We start from the raw sequence: 24,722 nt of genomic DNA, 5'->3' as shown, positions 1-24,722 counted from the left end.
ACTGATAACCTCTGTTCGTTGATTCTAAAGAAACATTTTCCTTGCCTATGTCAGTCTGTACTTTGTATTGTCTAAAGGTATCCATTCCAATAAGACAGTTTACAGCAAGTTTTCCCACTGCCAGAAAAATTCACTTTAGAGAAAATTTGCTGATGGTGATGTGTATTAAAGCCTGAGTTTTAACTCCTTTAGACTTGCTCCCGACTGCAGTCAGAATACATCAGTTCTGCACCAGAAAAGTTGGTATACAACATCATCTTTTCAGCTCGTTAAAAAGACCTCGTGATATTAAATTTTTCTATGCACCTGTGTCAAGTATCGCAGGTATGCCGAGATCAGGCAGTAATTACAGCTTGCACTGGCTTCTCATTATACTTGTCTAAGTTGTTTACATCTTCCCAACAGTTCTTTTGTATTTATCCCTTGATCATATCTGGGAAAGCAATTTGAAATAAATTGCATGCCCTGACCTGTTTTATTGGTCCGCGAATGGGGGCTTATCGCGACATATTCAGGCTTTCCTGATTGGTCAGGAGGTTAGCCTCTTGATCTGACACCTCCCCAGTTCGTGTCCTTTATTGCCGTGGAATTAAGTTCTCCTTGACCTTGAGCCCCACTCTAAACGTAATTGTTTTCTGTTGATTGTAATTGGTGGTTGGAGGACTGACAGATTGTGATTTGTGATCGGTTCCTGCCAGTTGCTGTGTTGGTTATTGCCACCTGCTGAAGGTTCATTGTGAATTTGTTGGCCACGGCCTCTCTGTTTAGTATAAGCTGTTTGTAATTTCCTTTGAAACCTTGTTTGTACTATTGATTTCCCCCATTACCATAATTATTTCTTGTATTATTGTTGTTGCATGGGGGATACGGGTGCCAACTGTGTTGGTTATTGCCACCATTGCCATTCTGCTGTTAACTATTTTGCAGAGGTGTACATTGTGTATCAATGTTGTGTGGTTGTGATGGCCCCTTTTCATATATAAGGTCAATTGAGTTGAGTACAGATAAGAAATACTCTATATCAGCTTTTCTCGGATATGGACGGGCAGAAATTGCCTATGGCAGAGCAGACCCTCGTCCGCTAATAAAGTAGACAAACATGCAGTATTGTCTATTGCCGCTGTGGCATTGTTCGGATTCACACGATTATACTCTGGATAGGTTTTCACAACTTGTATTGACATTGGCAGTGGCTGTTGCATTTTGTAATTTCTTTGTTTCCCGTGTGAAGGGCTGGTAGCAAATAGTTGATAAGTATTACCGCTATTCATCCTGCCTGACTAAAGCTGATTGCTTGCGATTGGTGTCTTTGTTGTGACGTTCACAACATTAATTAGACTGCTCTGCAACTTCTTTTCTGCTGCCTTTAAGCCTAGCTTAATCCTAGCAATCAATTTATTTTCCCTTTCATTTACTACATCATCAACAGCTTTGACATAGGTCTTATGCTTTTGTATGACTTTATGTGTGAGGGTCATATACTTATCTAGCATTCCTGCTTCGGCCCCGTCCTGTAAATCCTTTACTTCCCTTTTGATTTTTTCTTGTGCATTCTTTAAGAACTTATTGCCTAAATTTAAATTACTCAATTTTACTGACAGCTCCTGTACTTCTTCCAGCAATTCTGTACATAAAGATTGCAGCTCATTACCACTACCTGCCATAGTTTTCAAATTTTTGCAAATGTCCGACTAAGTGTCTTGCATCTGAGTCTTTATGTCACTCGCGACCTTTAGCTTACCTGCCATTTCCTATTGTGCCTTGTCCAGAGATAAAACTTTATGATCTAAGTTGTTTATCTCCTGAGATAAATCAATGAATAGTCCATCTTTAATTTCTTCCCCATATCTGCAAGTTAAATCATTAGAAAAGTCAGTTGTGATAGGTCATTCTTAAAACTTTTGTTCATTTTTAAAATCATGAAATTTTTTGTCAAGTTTTTTGGTTTCTTGTGTAGAAATATTATTAACTAAATTCTTTATGAGGTCAGTAAGGCATTTATACATGTCCTGCATTGAATGCACTGATGACGCATTATCGTCTTGTGCACTTACTGTGTCTTGTTCTACCACATTTGAAACAAATCCTTGTGACGTGGAGAAATTGAAATTTACTGATTCCGCACTAGCATGTCTTTTGCCTTGCTTCATGCAAGAAAATGCTTTGTGGTGAGATATGGGAACAAGTCTTGTCTACTGTGAGCATTGTAGTGCCATGCGGTAAGACATTATTGTCTTCAGCAGAAACTGGATTTTTGTAATACCGTATTTACTAGAATCTAAGCCGCACTTTTTTTCCGGTTTTTGTAATCCAAAAAATCGCCTGCGGCTTAGAATCGAGTGCAAAGTAAGTGGAAGTTCTGAAAAATGTTGGTAGGTGCCGCCAGAACTAACTTCTGCCGTCAAATATATGTAGCGCTACACAGGCATGCTTTGCAGGCACAAAGATAAATACTGGTGCCAAAACTTCTGCGTCAGTAAATAAATTTTTTTTAAAAAAAGGTGTAAGACGAGCTTTTTTCTCCGCCCCGAGTTTCGACCACTGCATTTTCATACATTATCCAACGAAATAAATACAAATTCCGTGTTGTTCATCTTCGAATGTAGCAGCATTTCAATGTACTACAAAAATCCGACTGGCAAGACTATTTGGGATGTTTGTCAATATGGCCAACTCTACGTTCTGAATTTTTTCCTACCTGTGAGAAGAGATGGTTGCTAATAGGAACTTTTATGAATTGCGAATCACATGCAGTATTTTCTTCAACATAAGAATAATACGGATATAAACATTTTGCCATGTATTCTTTCGTGTTTGCTGCTATCTCATTTAAATCCTGTCTACCTAATAACCTACGAAACTAGTGTGAGACAGCAGCAAATGCGGAAGAATGTACATATCATGTCATGTTTATATTCGTATTATTCTGGTGCCTAATAGTGATACAATCAGAAATGAAGCACAGCAATTGACTAGATTTTTAAATCTAAGATGACTAATTTCTGTGCAGAATGTAATGTACAAGAGGCGTCTGCAAAGATTTTCAGACGGAGGAAAATTTTAGTTGAACTGTCGTTCAGAACATCTATCATTCACAGTCTATTATTTGGTTCTTGTTGATCATTATCAAAGAAAACAGCAGTATAATTAACAACAAATAGCAGTCTCTTGCCATTGTTTCGCTAATGAGACAATTCCTTTCTTTATTTTTATTGTAAGCGGCGGTAGCGCGCACCTAAGCAAGCCATGCCACGAGCGGCGACAGGTCGTAAACACTTACTATCAGAATGCGACAAACAACACATGACACAGTACAATAATGCATTTTCAGCCTAGAGTGACGTAAACACCTATAACAAAGAGAACGGCACTTATCAGATCAAAGAAAAATAAGCAACCCATTCAAACCAGACGAAGCACGCCTGACGCATAGCAATGGCTACCTGGTAAAGCTTAACTGCTAAGCTTACGACTCGAACCAAACTACTGTAGCTGTATCGTCATTTATTCTACCTAAATTGTGTCTCATATTACAGTAGACCAACTTTGTTTCGATTTGGAGGTGCGGCCTAAAACTTTTCTCTCCCCTTGAATTTCGAGTCTCAAATTTCAGGTGCGGCTTAGATTCGGGAAATTTGTTTTCCTTGATTTCGAGTCTCATTTTTCAGGTGCGGCTTATATTCGAGTGCGGCTTAGATTCGAGTAAATACGGTATTCCCAGCTGTCGTTGATATGATTGACATTTTCAGTGTCATTATCATTTGTCTTCGCACCCATTGCAGTGACATATTTTCCTTAGTCACCACAATCTGTTTAACTGGTTCCATTGTGTAAATATTTTTTCAAATTATAAACATGAAATAAAATTGAATTTTAATCTTAATATTGATTGCAAGAATTTTCCTGATCAGTACATGTTGTAATCTACATCAGCATTGCCGTTTACAATTTTTGTTTCCACATTCCAAAAAATCAAAATAATGGTAACCCAAATCTCTACAGCTTTTTTAAAAAAATGTGTCAAATTTATGTATGGGTAGGGTGAGGTACTGATACTACTATTGATTGAGGCATTACCAGGTGCAGTTATGTGAGCTAGAAGTTGGAGTTCTTTCCTGTCCTACAGATGATCTTGTTAAATGCTGTTGGTACATTTCCTCTGGTTAACCATATGCAATTTAAGCATACCATGTGGTGTCTGACCTTGGTTTTTTTCTTGGCAATATTCCAGTCATGAAACAAAGTAAATAAAAAAAAATTAGTTCAATAGAATGTTACACAACATGTTTTATACCATTTAATTATTGCACCTGTCTAATCTATCTGGCACCATCCACAGAATGTTCACCAATTCTACTGATTAATTGCTAATTTTAAGAATAATTTACAGGCACCGCACAAGAGACGCAACAATAGGGATTCACTCAGGAGTGTGTCTTGGCTAATTTATGCCCAGTGACGCACACTCCAGACAGACCTATGAGTTTTTGAACGTATGAAAAATCTGTAACGTATAATATTGATTGTTAGCTGATTGAAGTTATTTACCTCCTCCTCTTCTTGAAGACAATGTCACGGCATCCAGCTGGCTCAGCTTAAATTTCTTGCTTCTCTGAAGTATTACAGGTACCAACAATGCAGATAGGTAGATGAGGTGAAATATGTAACTAGTAAGTGAAGTTGACTTTGTAACATAAGAATTAATATATTTCATATTATTAGTGAACTAAACTGAATTCTGCGTCTGCTCTGTATCGTGGATGGGAAAAGATAGAGTGTCAAGATTGATGAAACATCCAATAGGAGTTTTTACAAGCACAAAAAGATTAATGTCCTCTACCTTTTGTCGCTAGCTGCACATGCTTGATTACTATGGGCATACCACATTTTAATCTTTGCCGTAAACCACTTAAGCAAATGAATTGATAAAAATAGACAGAAAAAATAAAATATACACCCATGAACCATGGACCTTGCCGTTGGTGGGGAGGCTTGCGTGCCTCAGCGATACAGATGGCCGTACCGTAGGTGCAACCACAACGGAGGGGTACCTGTTGAGAGGCCAGACAAACATGTGGTTCCTGAAGAGGGGCAGCAGCCTTTTCAGTAGTTGCAGGGACAACAGTCTGGATGATTGACTGATCTGGCCTTGTAACATTAACCAAAACGGCCTTGCTGTGCTGGTACTGCGAACGGCTGAAAGCAAGGGGAAACTACAGCCGTATTTTTTCTCCGAGGACATGCAGCTTTACTGTATGATTAAATGATGATGGCGTCCTCTTGGGTAAAGTATCCCGGAGGTAAAATAGTCCCCCATTCGGATCTCCGGGCGGGGACTACTCAGGAGGATGTCGTTATCAGGAGAAAGAAAACTGGCGTTCTACGGATCGGAGCGTGGAATGTCAGATCCCTTAATTGGGCTGGTAGGTTAGAAAATTTAAAAAGGGAAATGGATAGGTTAAAGTTAGATATAGTGGGAATTAGTGAAGATCGGTGGCAGAAGGAACAAGACTTTTGGTCTGGTGATTACAGGGTTATAAATACAAAATCAAATAGGGGTAATGCAGGAGTAGGTTTAATAATGAATAAAAAAATAGGAGTGTGGGTTAGCTACTACAAACAGCATAGTGAACGCATTATTGTGGCCAAGATAGACACAAAGCCCACGCCCACTACAGTAGTACAAGTTTATATGCCAACTAGCTCTGCAGATGATGAAGAAATAGATGAAATGTATGACGAGATAAAAGAAATTATTCATGTAGTGAAGGGAGACGAAAATTTAATAGTCATGGGTGACTGGAATTCGTCAGTAGGAAAAGGGAGAGAAGGAAACATAGTAGGTGAATATGGATTGGGGGGAAGAAATGAAAGAGGAAGCCGCCTTGTAGAATTTTGCACAGAGCATAACTTAATCAAAACTAACACTTGGTTCAAGAATCATAAAAGAAGGTTGTATACCTGGAAGAATCCTGGAGATACTAAAATGTATCAGATAGATTATGTAATGGTAAGACAGAGATTTAGGAACCAGGTTTTAAATTGTAAGACATTTCCAGGGGCAGATGTGGATTCTGACCACAATCTATTGGTTATGAACTGCAGATTGAAACTGAAGAAACTGCGAAAAGGTGGGAATTTAAGGAGATGGGACCTGGATAAACTGAAAGAACCAGAGGTTGTAGAGAGTTTCAGGGAGAGCATAAGGGAACAATTGACAGGAATGGGGGAAAGAAATACAGTAGAAGAAGAATGGGTAGCTCTGAGGGATGAAGTAGTGAAGGCAGCAAACGATCAAGTAGGTAAAAAGACGAGGGCTAATAGAAATCCTTGGGTAACAGAAGAAATATTGAATTTAATTGATGAAAGGAGAAAATATAAAAATGCAGTAGATGAAGCAGGCAAAAAGGAATACAAACGTCTCAAAAATGAGATCGACAGGAAGTGCAAAATGGCTAAGCAGGGATGGCTAGAGGACAAATGTAAGGATGTAGAGGCTTGTCTCACTAGGGGTAAGATAGATACTGCCTACAGCAAGGGACCTGGAAGAGCAGTTGAACGGAATGGACAGTGTCTTGAAAGGAGCCTATAAGATGAACATCAACAAAAGCAAAATGAGGATGATGGAATGTAGTCGAATTAAATCAGGTGATGCTGTGGGAATTAGATTAGAGGAAATGAGACACTTATAGTAGTAGATGAGTTTTGCTACTTGGGGAGCAATATAAATGATGGTGTTCGAAGTAGAGGAGATATAAAATGTAGACTGGCAATGGCAAGGAAAGCGTTTCTGAAGAAGAGAAATTTGTTAACATCAAGTGTAGATTTAAGTGTCAGGAAGTCATTTCTGAAAGTATCTATATGGAGTGTAGCCCTCTATGGAAGTGAAACATGGACAAAAAATAGTTTAGACAAGAAGAGAATAGAAGCTTTCGAAATGTGGCACTACAGAAGAATGCTGAAGATTAGATGGGTAGATCACATAACTAATGAAGAGATATTGAATAGAATTGGGAAGAAGGGGAGTTCGTGGCACAACTTGGCTAGAAGAAGGTATCAGTTGGTCGGACATGTTCTCCAGGCATCAAGGATCACCAATTTAGTATTGGAGGGCAGCGTGGAGGGTAAAAATTGTAGAGGGACGCCAAGAGATGAATACACTAAGCAGATTCAGAAGGATGTAGGTTTCAGTAGATACTTGGATATGAAGAAGCTTGCATGGGATAGAGTAGCATGGAGAGCTGCATCAGACCAGTCTCTGGACTGAAGACCACGACGACGACAACAACAACAACAACAACAACAACATGTGAGGCATTTGACTGAAAATGGCTCTGAGCACTATGGGACTTAACAACTGAGGTCATCAGTCCCCTAGAACTTAGAACTACTTAACCCTAACTAACCTATAGACGACACACACATCCATGCCCGAGGCAGGATTCGAACCTGCGACCGTAGCTGTCGCGCGGTTCCAGACTGAAGCGCCTGTAACCGCTCAGCCACTCCGGCCGGCGGTATTTGACTATGTGAATCACCATATTCTCCTAGATAAATGGAAGTGTTATGGGATTGATGGTATATCCAACCAGTGGATAATGTCATATCAAACTACAAGAATTCAGGAAGTAGAACTTAGTAATTCAACAAATATAGTTCAGGAACTACACCAGTGATAAGTGTAACACATTGTAAAGAAATAAAAAATATGATGGGAACTTCAAAATTCTTAGGCGTCCATTTAGATGAAAATTTAAACTGGAAAAAGCACATTTTGGAACTCCTAAAACAACTTCTTTCAGCAATATTTGTAGGTAGAATGATTGCAAATCTAGAGGTGAGACAAATCAGTAAGTTGACATACGAGGGCAGTTCAATAAGTAATGCAACACATTTTTTTTCTGAAACAGGGGTTGTTTTATTCAGCATTGAAATACACCAGGTTATTCCCCAATCTTTTAGCTACACAACACTATTTTTCAACGTAATCTCCATTCAATGCTACGGCCTTACGCCACCTTGAAATGAGGGCCTGTATGCCTGCACGGTACCATTCCACTGGTCGATGTCGGAGCCAACGTCGTACTGCATCAATAACTTCTTCATCATCCGCGTAGTGCCTCCCACGGATTGCGTCCTTCATTGGGCCAAACATATGGAAATCCGACGGTGCGAGATCGGGGCTGTAGGGTGCATGAGGAAGAACGGTCCACTGAAGTTTTGTGAGCTCCTCTCGGGTGCGAAGACTTGTGTGAGGTCTTGCGTTGTCATGAAGAAGGAGAAGTTCGTTCTGATTTTTGTGCCTACGAACACGCTGAAGTCGTTTCTTCATTTTCTGAAGAGTAGCACAATACACTTCAGAGTTGATCGTTTGACCATGGGGAAGGACATCGAACAGAATAACCCCTTCAGCGTCCCAGAAGACTGTAACCATGACTTTACCGGCTGAGGGTATGGCTTTAAACTTTTTCTTGGTAGGGGAGTGGGTGTGGCGCCACTCCATTGATTGCCGTTTTGTTTCAGGTTCGAAGTGATGAACCCATGTTTCATCGCCTGTAACAATCTTTGACAAGAAATTGTCACCCTCAGCCACATGACGAGCAAGCAATTCCACACAGATGGTTCTCCTTTGCTCTTTATGGTGTTCGGTTAGACAACGAGGGACCCAGCGGGAACAAACCTTTGAATATCCCAACTGGTGAACAATTGTGCCAGCACTACCAACAGAGATGTCAAGTTGAGCACTGAGTTGTTTGATGGTGATCCGTCGATCATCTCGAACAAGTGTGTTCGCACGCTCCGCCATTGCAGGAGTCACAGCTGTGCACGGCCGGCCCGCACGCGGGAGATCAGACAGTCTTGCTTGACCTTGCGGCAATGATGACACACGCTTTGCCCAACGACTCACCGTTCTTTTGTCCACTGCCAGATCACCGTAGACATTCTGCAAGCGCCTATGAATATCTGAGATGCCCTGGTTTTCCGCCAAAAGAAACTCGATCACTGCCCGTTGTTTGCAACGCACATCCGTTACAGACGCCATTTTAACAGCTCCGTACAGCGCTGCCACCTGTCGGAAGTCAATGAAACTATACGAGACGAAGTGGGAATGTTTGAAAATATTCTACAAGCAATTTCCGGTTTTTTCAACCAAAATTGGCCGAGAAAAAAAAATGTGTTGCATTACTTATTGAACTGCCCTCGTATTTTGCATATTTTCGTTCAATAAGGCATATGGAATAATGTTAAGAAAGGAAGTCTTTTTTGCTCAAAAAGGTACTGTAAGAGTAATATGTAAACACACTTGTTTTCATTATTACATAAGTTAATTAGCCCAGGTGGCATAAAAATACACAATGCTCACTTGAGTTTCAGCAAAATTAAAACACCATCTTCATATCATTTATAAAGAAAAAATTCTTAGAGAGTCAGTCTGTTACATCGATTGTTCAATTAGGCGACGAAATGGATTGCCCCTGTAAAAATTTTTTCTGTACAAATCATCAGAAGGTGGCAATTTAATTTTACTGAAACTAGTAATTTGGGCTAATAACCGTGTTTTGATTCTAAGATTGTCTCCAATACATCTGACAATGTCAAATAATCATCAGAGTAATGTTTGGTGTCACCCAAGATCATCTTGTAGACATCTGTTTATGGAGTTGGGCATTCTGGCTGCAGTATATTTATTCCCTCATGAAAGGCACTCCGTCTTCAGGCCACAAGTGGCCCATCTGAACCATCCGACCGCCGTGTCATCCTCAGCTGAGGATGCAGGTAGGAGGGGTGTGTGGTCACACACTGCTCTCCAGGTCGTTATGATGGTTTTCTTTGATTGGAGCCGCTACTATTCAGTCGACTAGCTCCTCAATTGGCATTATGAGGCTGAGAGCACCCCGAAAAATGGCAACAGCTCATGGCAGCCAAGATGGTTGCCAGTCCAAGTGCCGGCCACACCTGACAGAGCTTATCTTCAGTGATCTGATGGGAACTGGTGTACCCACTGTGGCAAGACCGTTGCCATTTCCTCATGAAGTTTGCTGTAAATAATCCATTACAGTTCAACAGGAACAATGATGTACATAATTCCAATACCAGAAGGAGAAGTGACATTCATTACTCCACATTAAGATTATATTTAGCACAAAAACGGATCCACAATGCTGCAACAAAAGTTTTTGATCAATTACCCAGTGATATAAGATGTTTGACAGCAAGGTAAAATTTGAAAAGTTCAACATGTAGCCATATTTACAAATTAATTTGTGATATGAGTGTAAAACTACTTGTTCCATATCATTACAATACATCATACGAAATGATTCATGGAACACGAAACTAACTACCTATATAAATTGACTGCCATTCCAGCAGAGCCAGTAGGAGCCACCCTATTCACACAACTGGAGACACTGCACATCCTTCCAGCATCAGCCAAGAGAGGAATATTCCCTTCATGGCATCTTCCTCCTAAAGTACAACTAATCCACAACCTGATATTACTCATTGGGTAAAAGACACTAGGACATTGGACTATAGAATTGTCTGATTGTTGTCTTGTCTAATTGCTGTCTTATGGAGATACAAAGAGAAAAATATAAGTAAAGAACAAATATGCCATCCACATAGGGAACACTGGAAAGAGGAAGATAGGGGTTTAACTTTGCATCAACAGTGTTGTAAGTTGGGTAGGGAAATTGGCCATGTCCTTTTAGAAGAACCCATTCAGGTGTTTGCCTTAAGTGGTATAGGGGAGCCTGAAACTGGATGGTTGCAGTGGGGTTTGAATTGCCGCCCTCTCAAATGGAAGTCCAGTATCTTTTCACGAGACAGCCTTGCTTGATGGGGAGCACAGAAGGAATCAGATCAATACATCACATTTGCTGTTCACATCCCCACTGTTTCAGGGATTTTACATTGGAATTGTAATGGTTAGTCCCATCATCTGAAAAAAGTTGAATTTGTTTAAAGTTATCCCATAAAATGTATAGCACTGCAGAAATCAAGATTTCTGGAGGACCATCTCCTTACCACGAGAGGGCAGCAAGTATATAGAAAAAGTTAATACTGAACAAGCATCCAGAGATGTTTGCACACTAGTTCAGTTCAACACTTGTGAACATTGTATGTGAAGCAAGAGGCTTTGCAGTCAGTGAAATAGTATGACAGTTTGTAACATACATCTTCCCCCATAACTGGGATGTTACATATGGGGATATGAGAAGTCTTTTGAAGAATTGTCTCACAACGCCCCCCCCCCCCCCGCCCCCCCCCTTTCTTCCTTTTATTTTATTAGTGCCGCAATCGCGTAGGGATCAGTGAGGTAGTAAATGGATTATTCAGACACAGACCTCTGTGTAATGAATAAGGAGCCCCAACACATTTCAGCACTGCCTTTGGCACCTATTCTGTAATAGACCTGACAGTCTGCAGTCTTTTGCACTGGTAATTTATTGATAGTTGATCCTCGTGACAACTTTTATTGTATTGACCCCTGGTGTATTATTGTATTGAGACTGAATCTATAACATTTTTTTTTTCTCCCACTACAAAGAGCCAGTTGACTTTGAAGACATGTATAGAATTTTGTTAGATTCTCCTCTTGAAATTTGCCATTTAGCATGTTGTCACACTGCAGGTTAATTACTTCCAACAGAAGGGTAGGTGGAAGTTTCTCAATGGAACAGTCAAATGGATTTTCAATTATAGAAACGTCTTCTGTAGTTGCATCAAGATCCAAAAAAACATTGTGGAAACTGTTTTTTGGGCTAGGAAAATATATCACTTTCAAATTTTTATGCATTAAGCCTATGGACATGATTTATGACTCAATCAAACCCAGTTGTCACTGAAATGACTTTATTGCCATGTAGGTTTCATTTATTAGCACTGTTTTGCCTTGTAATTTAAAACTGAATCCACTAAGTAGTCCTATGATGTCGACAGCAAAATCTAATTTCCAGAGCCATTTTGTATTTAATGACATTGATTCATGGCAGTTTTTCAGATGTAGAAATATATCAGTGTCTGCCCTGTGTTCAAAAGATCTTAATAAATCTTTGCCACTGCTAAGCCATTGAACTGGTGTGTGGTAGGGAAGTCATAAAATGTAGCTTCCACTTCTGACTTAAAATCACGGAACTGACGGTGGTGCACTCCACTAGAATGAAGTTCACCATTGACACAACTGGTTCTGAAACACAATAGATTCATATATTAGTCACAGCATACTTGCTCACGAATAATGCAATGAATAACCACAGGATTTAAGCACTCTTTTATTTTTGCAAGCCTTGTAAATGTGCCCAACTAAGCCTTTGTCCGTTCCACACACATTTTTACCACCAGTTGTGACACATTTTAGCTGTTTCCATTGCATGTTGTACTTCATTAACGTTCTCTCAGCTGCTTTGGAAATATTTTCACTTGTAGTTGTTCCATGCAGACTACTCAGAAATACAAGCTAATTCTTCAGTCACTTCAGAGTCAGCATCGATTCCTCAAATAAATAGCAGCAACTGAGCAATAGCCGTCACGCCCATTGACTCATCAAGAGCCAAGGAAAACCACTCAAAATCTTTTGCCCTGTCAATGAAGCCTCGAACGGGCATGCTGATTTTCAGAACATGAGCAAGTGCACGGTGTTCTTTATATATGTGTAAAGAATAACTGTCTTTATGTTACCAAGGTAAACATGTATGAGCAAAATCACAAGTTAATCTTGGTTTAATTAGACAGTGATAAAATAATCTTATATTGCATGAGCTAAGTCACTGTTTAATTAAACAATAATAAAATAAACTTTCATTGAATCACTCTCTTGCCTTGTACAAGTGTTACCCCACAGTAATGACGCACTTGAAGCATTAGACAGTGTAGTCGCATTAGATCTCAGCCAAACATGTATTTGTTTACTAATTATCTCGTAGACAGTTGCCTCATTGTGGGATTGTGCTGCTAGCTCTCAATCTGGGTAGTTTTCTTGCATGGATCGCAAATTTTTTCTCTTTTTGCTCGCTGTTTATTTTTTATTACTGCTGCTTGCTTGGATTTATGACAACACAATTTATCACTGTGTTAGCTGAAGCAATAACGATGGAATAGGTATGGGCTCGCAGTTGTAAAACAACAGTGGAAGGATGCAAGACAATTTTATTTGTGTTTGGCACACTTTATGCATAGACGTGGCTGCTCGAGGATTAACTGGTTACCAATGTTGCTGCCAGCAGCCTCAGTATTTTGAACAACTGTTCTCAGGGGAAGGCTTATAGAAATAAATAGGCTATATCCGTTTTCTCAGGACACCTTTCTTCGGCTAATACTGTCCGACATTGTTTAATTAGTTTACCATCAGTAAATTGTTTTGCCTCCTTAGCTAACAAATGAGCTACTTATAGGCTTAACTTAGTTGCAGCCTCATTTACATTTTTTAATTTCATAAGGAAACTGCGTTTTAATAAAGTATTCCATTTCAAAGTTTCTGATTTTTCCGATCGTGCTTTCCCAGTGAGTTGAGATATTGTACGAATGCTTAGTCTGGTGATGCTAGTGCAGATTCTACTCTTTTTAATACAGCTATGGTATCACTGCATATAAACACAATGACCGAGCGAGGTGGCGCAGTGGTTAGCACACTGGACTCGCATTCGGGAGGACGATGATTCAAACCTGTGTCCGACCATCCTGATTTAGGTTTTCCATGATTTCCCTAAATCGCTCCAGGCAAATGCTGGGATGGTTCCTTTGAGAGGGCACGGCCGACTTCCTTCCCTAATCCGATGAGACCAGTGACCTCGCTGTTTGGTCTCTTCCTCCAAACAACCCAACCAACCCAATAAACACAATGTTATCAAATAATTGTCAGCCCACTCTGCCTTGAAAGCACAATGTTCAAAGTCCACATTTCTCTTCTTTTGTGATTTTGGCAGTGACATGATGGAAACACACTTGTAGTAGAAATGAGAACAGAATGTTGCAGAACAGTGGTACATATGGCACTGATAATGCTGCCAACTTAAAACTGCTCATCACCTCAGCGGCAGCGCTAAGGCTTGGCTTCCTCAGCTAGCTTCCTGCACACAGAAGCACCACACAGATTTTTCTTGCAGCTATTCAGCTACCATGTTGACCATTAGAGTATGTTACCAGTCAACTTTAATATGTATCAAAAAATTTAGGGTTGTTATTTTACAGCTTCACAGATAATGATTTTAAACTTACACATAATTTTCGTGTTCCATTCAGTTTTATCTTGCTTCAAATTTTTTAAGAATTTGGAAATGTAAAATAATACATTCTTAGGTCATGGCCATAGAAAAAGAAGCGGCAGGTTGGATTAGGCCCCCATGCTGTAGGTTGCTGATACTGCCATAGGTCATCCTGGAACTGGCTGGGTTAATTAGTTCAGAGATTCATAGGAGACAACAGCCACCTCCAGTAGAAACACACCTAGTAAAGCACTTTTATGTTCAAACTAACCTTAGTGTTTGATATATCTGCTTCCACAGAAATATCCACTAAAAAGGCAGATAGTCACAGTAGCGCAAGTTTATTTTTCTGACACAATGGTAACAAAATCCTCAGTGTGCTATGGAGGTAAAATTCCTTTAACTCTGAAATTAAATAAAATTCTTGGACAAGTGGACACACAGTAGTTTTTCAATGTCAAACAAACTTAAAAGTTCCTGAATCCCAGAAGCAAGTAATTAAGTTCCTCAATATATGGAGAAAATTTAAGTTTAGCATAAAGCAAGTTCCTCAGTTCCTGGATTTGGAAGAGAAGGAAAAAAAAGAAGAAGAAAGAAAGAAGTCAACACACTAGCTTAAGTCGCAGAAATGAAACACTTTCAAAATATCTGACAGTAGTACTTCACAGAAGAAGCATCGACAGTCAAACAGTTTTGAATAATTTTGAATTCTGGCAATGGTAGATGCACAAAGTAAAGTTTTGACATTAATTGTCTGTGAAGAAGACAGATAGTAGAAATTATACCAATCCCCACCAACTACGTCACTGATTACACTTCAGGTCCAGACAGGGGAGGTGGTGTGCTGTCCCGGAAGATGGTGGCAGAGCCTAGTGTAGTGGAGATATTTAGGTCGGTTGTTTGCTGCAATTGAACTGCTCTGATAAGCTCACATGCTGGCCTAAATAGCTGCCTTGTGGTTAAGATCCATGTGGGCCAATTTTTGACACTGCAGTTCTTCCATGACTTCTACAATTGCCATGCACACCATCTGGTGGCCTGGCCAGAACACTGTTGTCATCACCTACTGGCTGGGATGCAGAGTTTCATAGTTGAGAGATCCTGTGGCATCTGTTTCATAGGTGCGGAGTTTTTGGCAACCCAAATAACTTAGAAGTTGGGCGGGATGCCATTGGTGCCTGATGGCTTGGGCACCAAAGGAGTGTTGATGACAGCTTTATCTTATGACACAGCACGGTTTGTATAGCAATTTCCTCATATGTAGCAAGTTTGTCTGTGCATTACAAACAATAGTGTAATATTATCCAAGACAACCTCTGATCTCTGCCTTTCACAATCAGCTGTAAATAATTCCTTCACAATACAATAAATCAGTTGTCTTATTTGGATGCAAGTCAGATTTACCTTCCAGGGAGTGAACTGTCAGACAAACTAGCCAAAGGAGGAATGGAAATGACAACACTGGAACTGAAAACCCCTAAAAATTACTTACAGCCAAATGAAATACTGAATCCTGAAGAAATGGGAAGAAGAGTTACAAAATACTACACACTCTAAGTTAACTATGTATGGTCAGAGACATCACCAATGAATGCTTGAACACTGCAACAAAGCTCAAAAAGAGAAAATATTACCTTATGTTGTTTCCGAATTGGACACACTAAAATCACTCTTCAATTTGTACTTTGTCTAGAAGAACCCTCCCAGAACATCTGTTGAACAGCTTTGACACTTTGTTGTTTCCTCGAAGATTACAAGTAGGCAAGATGTGCGACATCAGTCAAAACTAAGAAATCACCTCTCGTAAATACTAGTGGATGATATAATACCCATAAACTGTACATTTCATTTGCTATGAAAGAATGGATATTACAATAGCATTTAAAATTAGCAGAATTAGAAGTTTGTTTTAAGGGGTGGGGGGGTATGTTACCACCAATTTAACTCTGAGGTACTGCCATCACCTGGTTCGTTGTTCCAGAACCCAACATAAACAATCAGATGTTTGCCTTTTCTGTCTTTGAAGATGTTAGATATAAATTATGTATATTATCTTGCAGATATAAACTTCCTTCATGAGACATAAGTTTGGTCAGATTGGGTAACCATTCTTGCACACTGCATAACACACATCACTTTCATATTATTGGAAATGCCAAGAAAAAGCCTCACACCTATGTTTTTGATTGCTGTTTAAGGCGAATTATGTAATTCACTCCCTTTAAAATAAATTTCAGTATGAAAAACACTGGCAGTATTGATTGATGAAACACGTATGTATAAAGATACTGCCGCTATGAGAGATCCCTATCCAGTATTGAAGCTTAATAGCTGTGTAACTATTCCTTATTACTAAGATGAATTATGAAAGGAAATAGTAATATGAAATGGCAAGATGGAATACTCAAGTCTTTGTTCTGTGACAACAGAAACACTTAGTGTGCACCCCATTTCACTTGCTTTGAATTGTGTTCTGAGTGACACATTCTTTTCATCACCAGTTCCCAAACTTTCTACCATCATAAGGTATACTTAATGATGGTTCAAAGTCCATGTTAAACAGTAGGTCTCCCTACAGTTGTTTCAGAGGTCGGAGAAAAACAATGGCATACTACCTCCAATAAGAAGTACACTGGCCTTGCCAAGACAACCTTTGAGTTGAAAACAGCTTTATTATTATTATTATTATTATTATTAAAGTAAACTTTATTTCTGAATGGGGGACCATTTATCTCACGAGGGAACCTCCCCATCGCACCCTCCTCAGATTTAGTTATAAGTTGGCACAGTGGATAGGCCTTGAAAAAGTGAACACAGATCAATGGAGAAAACAGGAAGAAGTTGTGTGGAACTAGGAAAAAAATAAGCATAATATACAAACTGTGTAGTCCATGCGCAAGATAGGCAGCATCAAGGATAATGTGAGCTCAGGAGTGCCGTGGTCTCGTGGTTAGCGTGAGCAGCTGCGGAGCGAGAGGTCCATGGTACAAGTCTGCCCTCGAGTTAAACTTTTAATTGCTTATTTTTGCAAAGTTATGATCTGTCCGTTCATTCATTGACGTCTCTGTTCACTGTAACAAGTTTAGTGTCTGTGTTTTGCAACCGCACCGCAAAACCGTGCGATTAGTAGACAAAAGGACGTGCCTCTCCAATGGGAACCGAAAACATTTGATTGCAAGGTCATAGGTCAACCGATCCCTCCACAGGAAAACACGTCTGATATATTCTATACGACACTGGTGACGGCATGTGCGTCACATGACAGGAATATGTTGTCGAACCACCTAACTTGTACACTTGGCGAATGGGCAAAAAGATTCTTCTACCTTGCCCGATTTAGGTTTTCTTGTGGATGTGGTAATTACTCCCAAAAAAGTAATGAAAACATAGGAGTTTGTCACATAAACTGAAAATAAAAAATTAAACTTTTCACTGGAGGGAGGACTTGAACCAAGGACCTCTCGTTCTGCAGCTGCTCAGGCTAACTACGGGACCACGACGCTCCTGAGCTCGCACTATCCTTGATGTTGCTTATCTTGCATATGGACTACTCAGTTTGTATATTTTACTTATTTTTTTAATAGTTCCACACAATTTCTTCCTGTTTCCTCGATTGATCTGTGTTCAGTTTTTCAAGGCCTATCCACTGTGCCAACTTATAACTAAATCTAAGGGGGGTGCGATGGGGAGGTTCCCTTGTCAGAAACCTACTTTTATTATATGCTTACAAATTTGTTTGGAAAAAATAAGGCTTGTTCTTATTCTATGCTTAAATCCTAAGTATTTTATTTCCAACTGACATATTGTGTTTTGTATGTATTTAGGTATCACATAGGAAAGGCTTGCCCCATGTTATTTACTGTCGTGTGTGGAGGTGGCCAGACCTCCAATCTCACCATGAGCTAAAACCGATGGAAAATTGCAGATTTCCTTTCTCAGCTAAACAGAAGGAAGTCTGCATAAATCCGTATCATTACAAGCGAGTTGAAAGCCCAGGTAATTATTTCATTTGTTTCTGATGTTGTATGCTCTTTATATGGTGTGTACATGTTCGTAAGTTTAAACATTTGTTGATATCTTAGCATGTATCTGTTCAAAAATATTCAGTTAATGTGTTGTGAATAGTGTCTTAAGGCATTATGTAAACTGTCATTGATTAGTCTCAACCTGTTCATACAGATCCACTATATACAATATTATTTCAAGTGTGCTTTCTCAGTCTGCATGTAATGTCAGCGAGCACCAACTTGTACCAACAAGAAATTTATGTAGTATTACCAAGAACAGCCAAAAGTAGTTTCTTATTTTGAAGCTAGCTTGCTTACATTGTAGGTTTTCAATACAGGCATTTTTGACAGTTTGGGATAGCTCTGACATCTGCATGAAATAATGTTGATAATAATGTGTTAAATATGAATGAGTTTTGTCACAACCAAGTAGAAGGTTGACGATTATCTAAAGCTAATATTCAGTTGGTGCAACAGCAATAATAGAAATTAGCTGGTTTTCTTACCATTTTGTTACTGAGTACTGTTCAGACTATTTACAGTTTGACTGGAAAAAGGAAATGCAGAAAGAAAGAAAGGAAAGTACCTTGACTTCTTATCTCACTGGAGAACTAGTATGTTTTGATTTGACTATTACACTATCATTCAGTAAAGTGAATTGTAAAAAATGAACTTGTACACAAACATTTAAGCGTGCGCAACTCACATGCACATAGCTGCTGTTTCCTGGTGCTGGGGTCCAACTATGGGCTGTGCCTGCGGCTGATGTGCAGTGATCTGTGGTGGGTGGTGCAGGCAAAGGTGGCAAGGGATGGGGAGTGGGGAGGATAACAGGGTACTGGTGATGGAAGAGATTGCGCTGCTTGTTGTGGAGCATGCAGGGATGTGATGGTGACAGGATGGGCCGTGCTTCGTACACGGGGGGGGGGATCTAGAGAAGGGGAAAGACATCATTAGGTGCGTTGATGGGATAGAATGTGTTTGCATTGCTGGAGTGGGAATGTGGGAATGGGAAGGGGATTGGTAGGGTGAGAACAGGGACTAGTGAAGGTTGAGGCCATAGGCGGGAGGGGGGGGGGGTTACTGGAACCAATGATAGGTTGTGGGGAGCTTCCCCACTTACACAATTCAGGAAAGCTGATGTTTGTAGGAAGGATTCAGATGGCACAGGCTGTGAAGCTGTTGCTGATGTGAAGCACATTTTGTTGGACAGCACATTCAGCAACTGTGTGATCCAGCTGTCTCTTGGTCACAGTTTGGCGTGGACATTAGTTGTCTTTCCCACATAGAAAGGAGCACCATGGTTGCAGTGTAGTTTGTAGAACATACGACTGCTTTCACAGGCAACTCTGCCTATGATGGGATGGGACCTACTGGAGTAGTTCATGGTTGGAAGATGTATTGGACAGACCTTGCATCTGTTGCAGAGATATGAGCCATGAGGCAAGGGGTTGGGAACAAAGGTGGAGTAGGGATGGACAAGGACATTGTGTAGGTTTCTTATGTAGCTAAATACCGCTGTGGAAGAGGTGGGAAGGATAGTGGGTAGAATATTCCTCATCAAGGACACATGGAGAGGTAGTCAAAATCCTGGTGGAGAATGTGATTCCCTTACCCCAGTCCTAGTTGTTACTGAGTCATGAGGAAGTGGCAGTAGGCAGCTATTGTGAAGGATGCTCTGAAGTGCTCAGATGTAAACAACAGCAGTGGTGTAGCTTTAAGAGTTGTTTTGAATACAGTGTTCTTCCTAATTTCCAGACTTTGTCTGTTTAATACTGCTGTTATAAACTTTGGTTTTTTTAGTTATTATTCATTCTGTGAATTCTGTGACTTAAAAGCTATAGTAAATTTGTGGTGTGTTTACAACCTAGTGTTAACTTCTGTTCACCGTATAATTGTTACGTGTTATCTTGGATACTTTACAGTGCTTTAAATAATTTCCTGATAGCATCAGTTTAAGTGTGTTGTTAGAAAATATCATGCTTTTATAGTTTTCATTCACTTTGTGTCTGATATTACCTACTTTCAATGAACTCCAATCATAATTCTACATCAGAAACGTGTCAGGGCTGTGGGTTGGTGTTTCAATGGGGAGAAGGCAGTGGGAAGTTAAAAAAGTGTCATATGGGGCTCTTCCATGGAACTGTAGACTATGTAGATGAGAAAAGAAAATCATGAAACTAAGATGAAAGATTTGTGCCCTCCAGATAGAATTAGAAATGGCATATTTTGAATTAGGTAGGTTGAAGGGAAAATGAGACAATGGCAGCTGGGGGAAGGTGACAGGTAATAGACAGAAAGAGAAAACCTCTGACATTGTATTTCAAATTTTGATCAACAATCAGTTTGACGATGCTGTTCTAATTTGTTGATCCCTTCCGAATAATAGGAATTGTCCAAGTGTGCAAAATAGCTATTAGTATCTGCAATCACCACCTTGTTTGAATAAAATCTTTGTCCCACCAGCCATTTCTTCAAATTGGGGAACAAATAGTTGTCCGATGGAGCCAAGTCTGTAGAATAGGGGAGCATGTGAAACAAGATGGAATCCTATTTCCATTATTTTTTGACCACAACTGCTGAGGTGTGTGCTGGTGTATTGTTGTGATGGAAAAGGACTTTTTTGCGGTCCAATTGCCAGCATTTTCCTTGCAGCTCGCAATAACAATGTGTAATATGCACCTGTAGTAGTTTTACCCTTTTCCAGATAGTCGATGAGGATTATGCCTTGTGAATCCCAAAAGACAGTCGCCATAACCTTCCGACCAAAGGACTGGTCTTCGCCTTTTTTGGTGCAGATACTCCCATGGTAATCCATTGTTTAGATTGTTGTTTGGTCTCAGGAGTATAGTAATGTATCCAGGTTTCATCCACAGTGACGAAATGACACTTAAAGTCCTACGGATTCTTCCTGAACAGCTGCAAACCATCCTTGCAACACTTCACACTATTCCGTTTTTGGTCAAGCGTGATCAATCGCGGAACCCATCTTGCGGATAGCTTTCTTATGTCCAAATGTTTATGCAAAATATTATGTACCCATTCATTTGAGATGCCCACAACACTAGCAATCTTACGCACCTTAACTCTTTTGTCATCCATCACCATATCATGGATTATGTAAATGATTACTGGAGTTGTATCCTCCACAGGGCGCCCAGAATGTTCAGCATCACTTTTGCCCATATGGCCACTCCGAAAATGTTGAAACCACTTATAAACTGTTCTGATCGAAGGTGCAGAGTCACCGTAATGTTTATTAAGCTTCTCTTTAGTCCCTGAGGCATTTTGCCTTTCATAAAGTAATGTTTAATCACCACATGAAATTCTTCTTCCTCCATTTTTTTACAATCACTTGACTTTCTTGATTCACACGAATGCCAAACACAAAGAAATAGACCAGTATGGCTGAAACTTACTGTACGTTCTTTCCAAAGATGCTACTAACTAAACATGACCGTGATATGCGCCAGTGGTGCCATCTCTCGGACTTTGCACGGAGTTTTCAAACGTCCCTTGTAAAGTGCAAAAGACTCATAGAAACAACTTTAAGACTAAGTCAGTAGAAAAGTCACATAAAAAGAAAAGCATCTTGCTACTAGGAAGAGTTGTGGGAGGGGTGTAAGCCAATTGCTACAGGAATAGCTGAGTGTGTAATACCAGGTCACAAACATCCCGAAACCTAGTACCAACCTTAGCCAGGTGACAGAGAACACAGGGGCCTTGTCCAGAGATTTGGATGGCGAGGATAATGTACTTATAGTTGTAAGAGCCTGCCTAGAACTTAGAATAAAACTTGAAAGTTGATGTGGAGGAAATAGTAGCAGCAACAGCATACATTTGTGTGGGATTTGTCAAGGTTTTGCAGCGACATGACCAACCCAAAGTTAACACAGCCGTTAGCTTTGTGAACAAAGAGCGAGTTGCTTTTGACTGAAACAGAGTTTAGTATCTGTGCCGTGCCAGTTGCTGCACTTGAGAGATGGGGATGCACTAACAATGGCCTGCAACTAAATTGGAGGGGGAGGAAAGATTGGCTGAGCACCTTGCGGAAAGTGTAAGGGGAAGGGGGCACAAGTACACAAGGCAAAATCCCTGTGAGTCCAGTAATCACAGGGGCACATTTTTTTTTCGGTTAAGAGTCAGTTTACAGGCAGAGAGTACTGAAAGAAATTAGGTCAGTACAAGGCATAATATATGTAGCAGTTTCCAGAAAATTAAAATTCCAAAATTAATTTGGTTCATCGAAACCTTAGAAGTGATTTATGTTCTGTGCCTTTCTGAACACCATCTAATGACAGGGAAGGAGAAGTTAAATATCAGGCATTATAGGCTTACACTATTTTTGTGTGGAGCTAACTTGGAAAAAGTCGGGGCTGCAAGTGTAAAAGTTGGACACAAAGTCAGAAATATTGAAACAAATAATTGTTGTGTTGATCAGAACCTAGAACCATGTTGTTGTGAGTTGTTACTGCAGAATACGTCTCTGATCACTGTAACAGTCTACCAATCCCTTCCAGGAAATGTCCAGCTATTTACGGAAAATCTAGATTCTATTGAGCTGCCTGTCAGAAAAGAAGGAAAAGTGAGTAATTTGTGGAGATTTCATTTCTGTAGAGTCCTTAAAAGTTACGGGAAATGTGAACTAGAATTATTAATTATTATTTGTGTGTTTCAGTCTAATTTTGGTAGTCAGTTTTCCAACTAGTGCAGCAAAATAGTAGGACACTGATTCATTACATTTTTATAGATAATGTTCAGGCAGAAACAATTAATGTGTACCGAATTGCTAATGGACCATCTGATCATGATGCACAGTTAATAGAAATAAACAATATGTACCTTACAACCTTGCGGTGAGTCCATACAAAGCCATGAGACTTATTAATGACAAAAGAATACTGTGTTTTAAGATTGAGCTAAAAGGGGACGGTATGGGATGAGATATAAGTAGAAAGAGATGCTAAAAATTGAATTTATTCAATAATGTATTTGTGTAAGTATTTGAAAATTACTTTCTTAAAACATTATTTGGACCCCGTGGGTAACCAAGTGAATTAAAATCAAGGATCCAAAAATGAGGTGATTCTTGTGGGTGTGGAACAAGTCAGGAAGTATAACATAAAAATCATAAAAATTTGAATGTAATACTCACTTCCTTGATCATTTGTTAGGAGACTGTCAAAATATCTGGCTACATTACAGTAAACTGGAACTGCTAATATTTACAGAATTAATACACTGTCAGAATGAAAGATAGTTGTGCACTTTTAATAAATTAATCATACACAAAACACCTAATCGTGACTGTTGTGACCAAATGCTGTCAAAACTGAAATCTAACAGACATTTTTACTTAAGCTGGTCTAACAGTCCCTGTTAAGATATTCATCTAGAGTAGAAAGATACTACAAAAAAATACTGTAGTACTTTAAGGAAAGTCTTAAAACTGTCCAAAAGTGTGCGTGTCTTGACAGAAATATATAAAACAGATAATAAGATTAAAAATGTATGGAACATTGTCGGTGCACAAAATTAAAATATGCATAGTTAAAATATTTTGACAGTGTTGTGACAGATAATTCACAAGTAGAAAATACTTTTAATAATCATTTTCTCAACGTAGCAGCAAATGTCATATTAAATGATTCAGCTGAAGAAGCAAGAGACTATATTAAAAAATGAGCATATATTAAAAATGTCATTTCACTAAACTTTAAGCAACTAGAAGTAGTAGCAACACCCTTCGCTGAAATTAATACAGTTAAAAAATTCTAAAAAACTAAAGTCCTTGTTGGGTTAATGGAATTTTAAACAGAATTCTGAAAAGTTTTTCCGACTTTATTTTGCCCATAGTGTATATGTAGTGCATCACTACCACAGGGAATTTTTCCAGGCAGGTTAATATACAATTATTAAACCACTACATTAAAAAAAAGGTGACAAGTCTGACTTAAACCATTATTGCCCAATTTCCTCATGGACATCTATTTCCAAAATGTTCGAAAAAGTAATGCAGCCGAGTAGTCACACACTTCAGTGGAAACAATTTACTTAGCATATCACAATTTGGAGAACAGAAAGGTTGCTTGAGTGAGAATGCTATTTATACATTCACTCATCAAATAGTGCAAGCCTTAATTAATAATATATCACCAGTTGATACTTTTTGTTATTCTTCCAAGGCACTTGATTGTGTATCGCGTGAATCATGAACTCTCTTAGAAAAACTCCAGTTTTATGAAATTGATGGATTTATGCACAGCTGGTTTGAATCATGCGTAAGAAACAGAATGCAAAAGGCTGTGCTGAATAATTCAGACATTGTCGGAAATGTAGAAAATTTTAAGGTTGGGGAAAAATAGCAAAGGGAGTCCCACAGCATTCAATGTTGGGTGTTCTACTTTTCCTTATACATGTGAATGGCCTTCCAATTCACATTCAGCAAGCAAAAATGGTCCTTTTTCCATGTGATACTGGTTATATTATAAATCCCACAAGAGAGAAA

At 39.4% G+C, this 24,722-nt stretch overlaps 1 protein-coding gene across 3 annotated transcripts in view; it reads left to right on the top strand.

The window, feature by feature from the left end:
- Window positions 1-24,722, top strand: part of LOC126194917 (protein mothers against dpp) — a 232,239-nt gene that overhangs the window by 22,010 nt on the left and 185,507 nt on the right. For all 3 annotated transcript variants that reach the window (XM_049933292.1, XM_049933290.1, XM_049933291.1), the window contains one exon: window positions 18,032-18,203. In XM_049933292.1, the coding sequence (XP_049789249.1) occupies window positions 18,032-18,203 (172 nt within the window). The remainder of the gene's footprint in view (window positions 1-18,031; window positions 18,204-24,722) is intronic.

Source organism: Schistocerca nitens, chromosome 7 (genome assembly GCF_023898315.1).
Source record: "Schistocerca nitens isolate TAMUIC-IGC-003100 chromosome 7, iqSchNite1.1, whole genome shotgun sequence".
In the NCBI taxonomy this organism is placed as follows: domain Eukaryota; kingdom Metazoa; phylum Arthropoda; class Insecta; order Orthoptera; family Acrididae; genus Schistocerca; species Schistocerca nitens.
The sequence above is the reverse complement of the archived record's forward strand: the minus strand, read 5'-3'. Positions and strand labels throughout refer to the sequence as shown.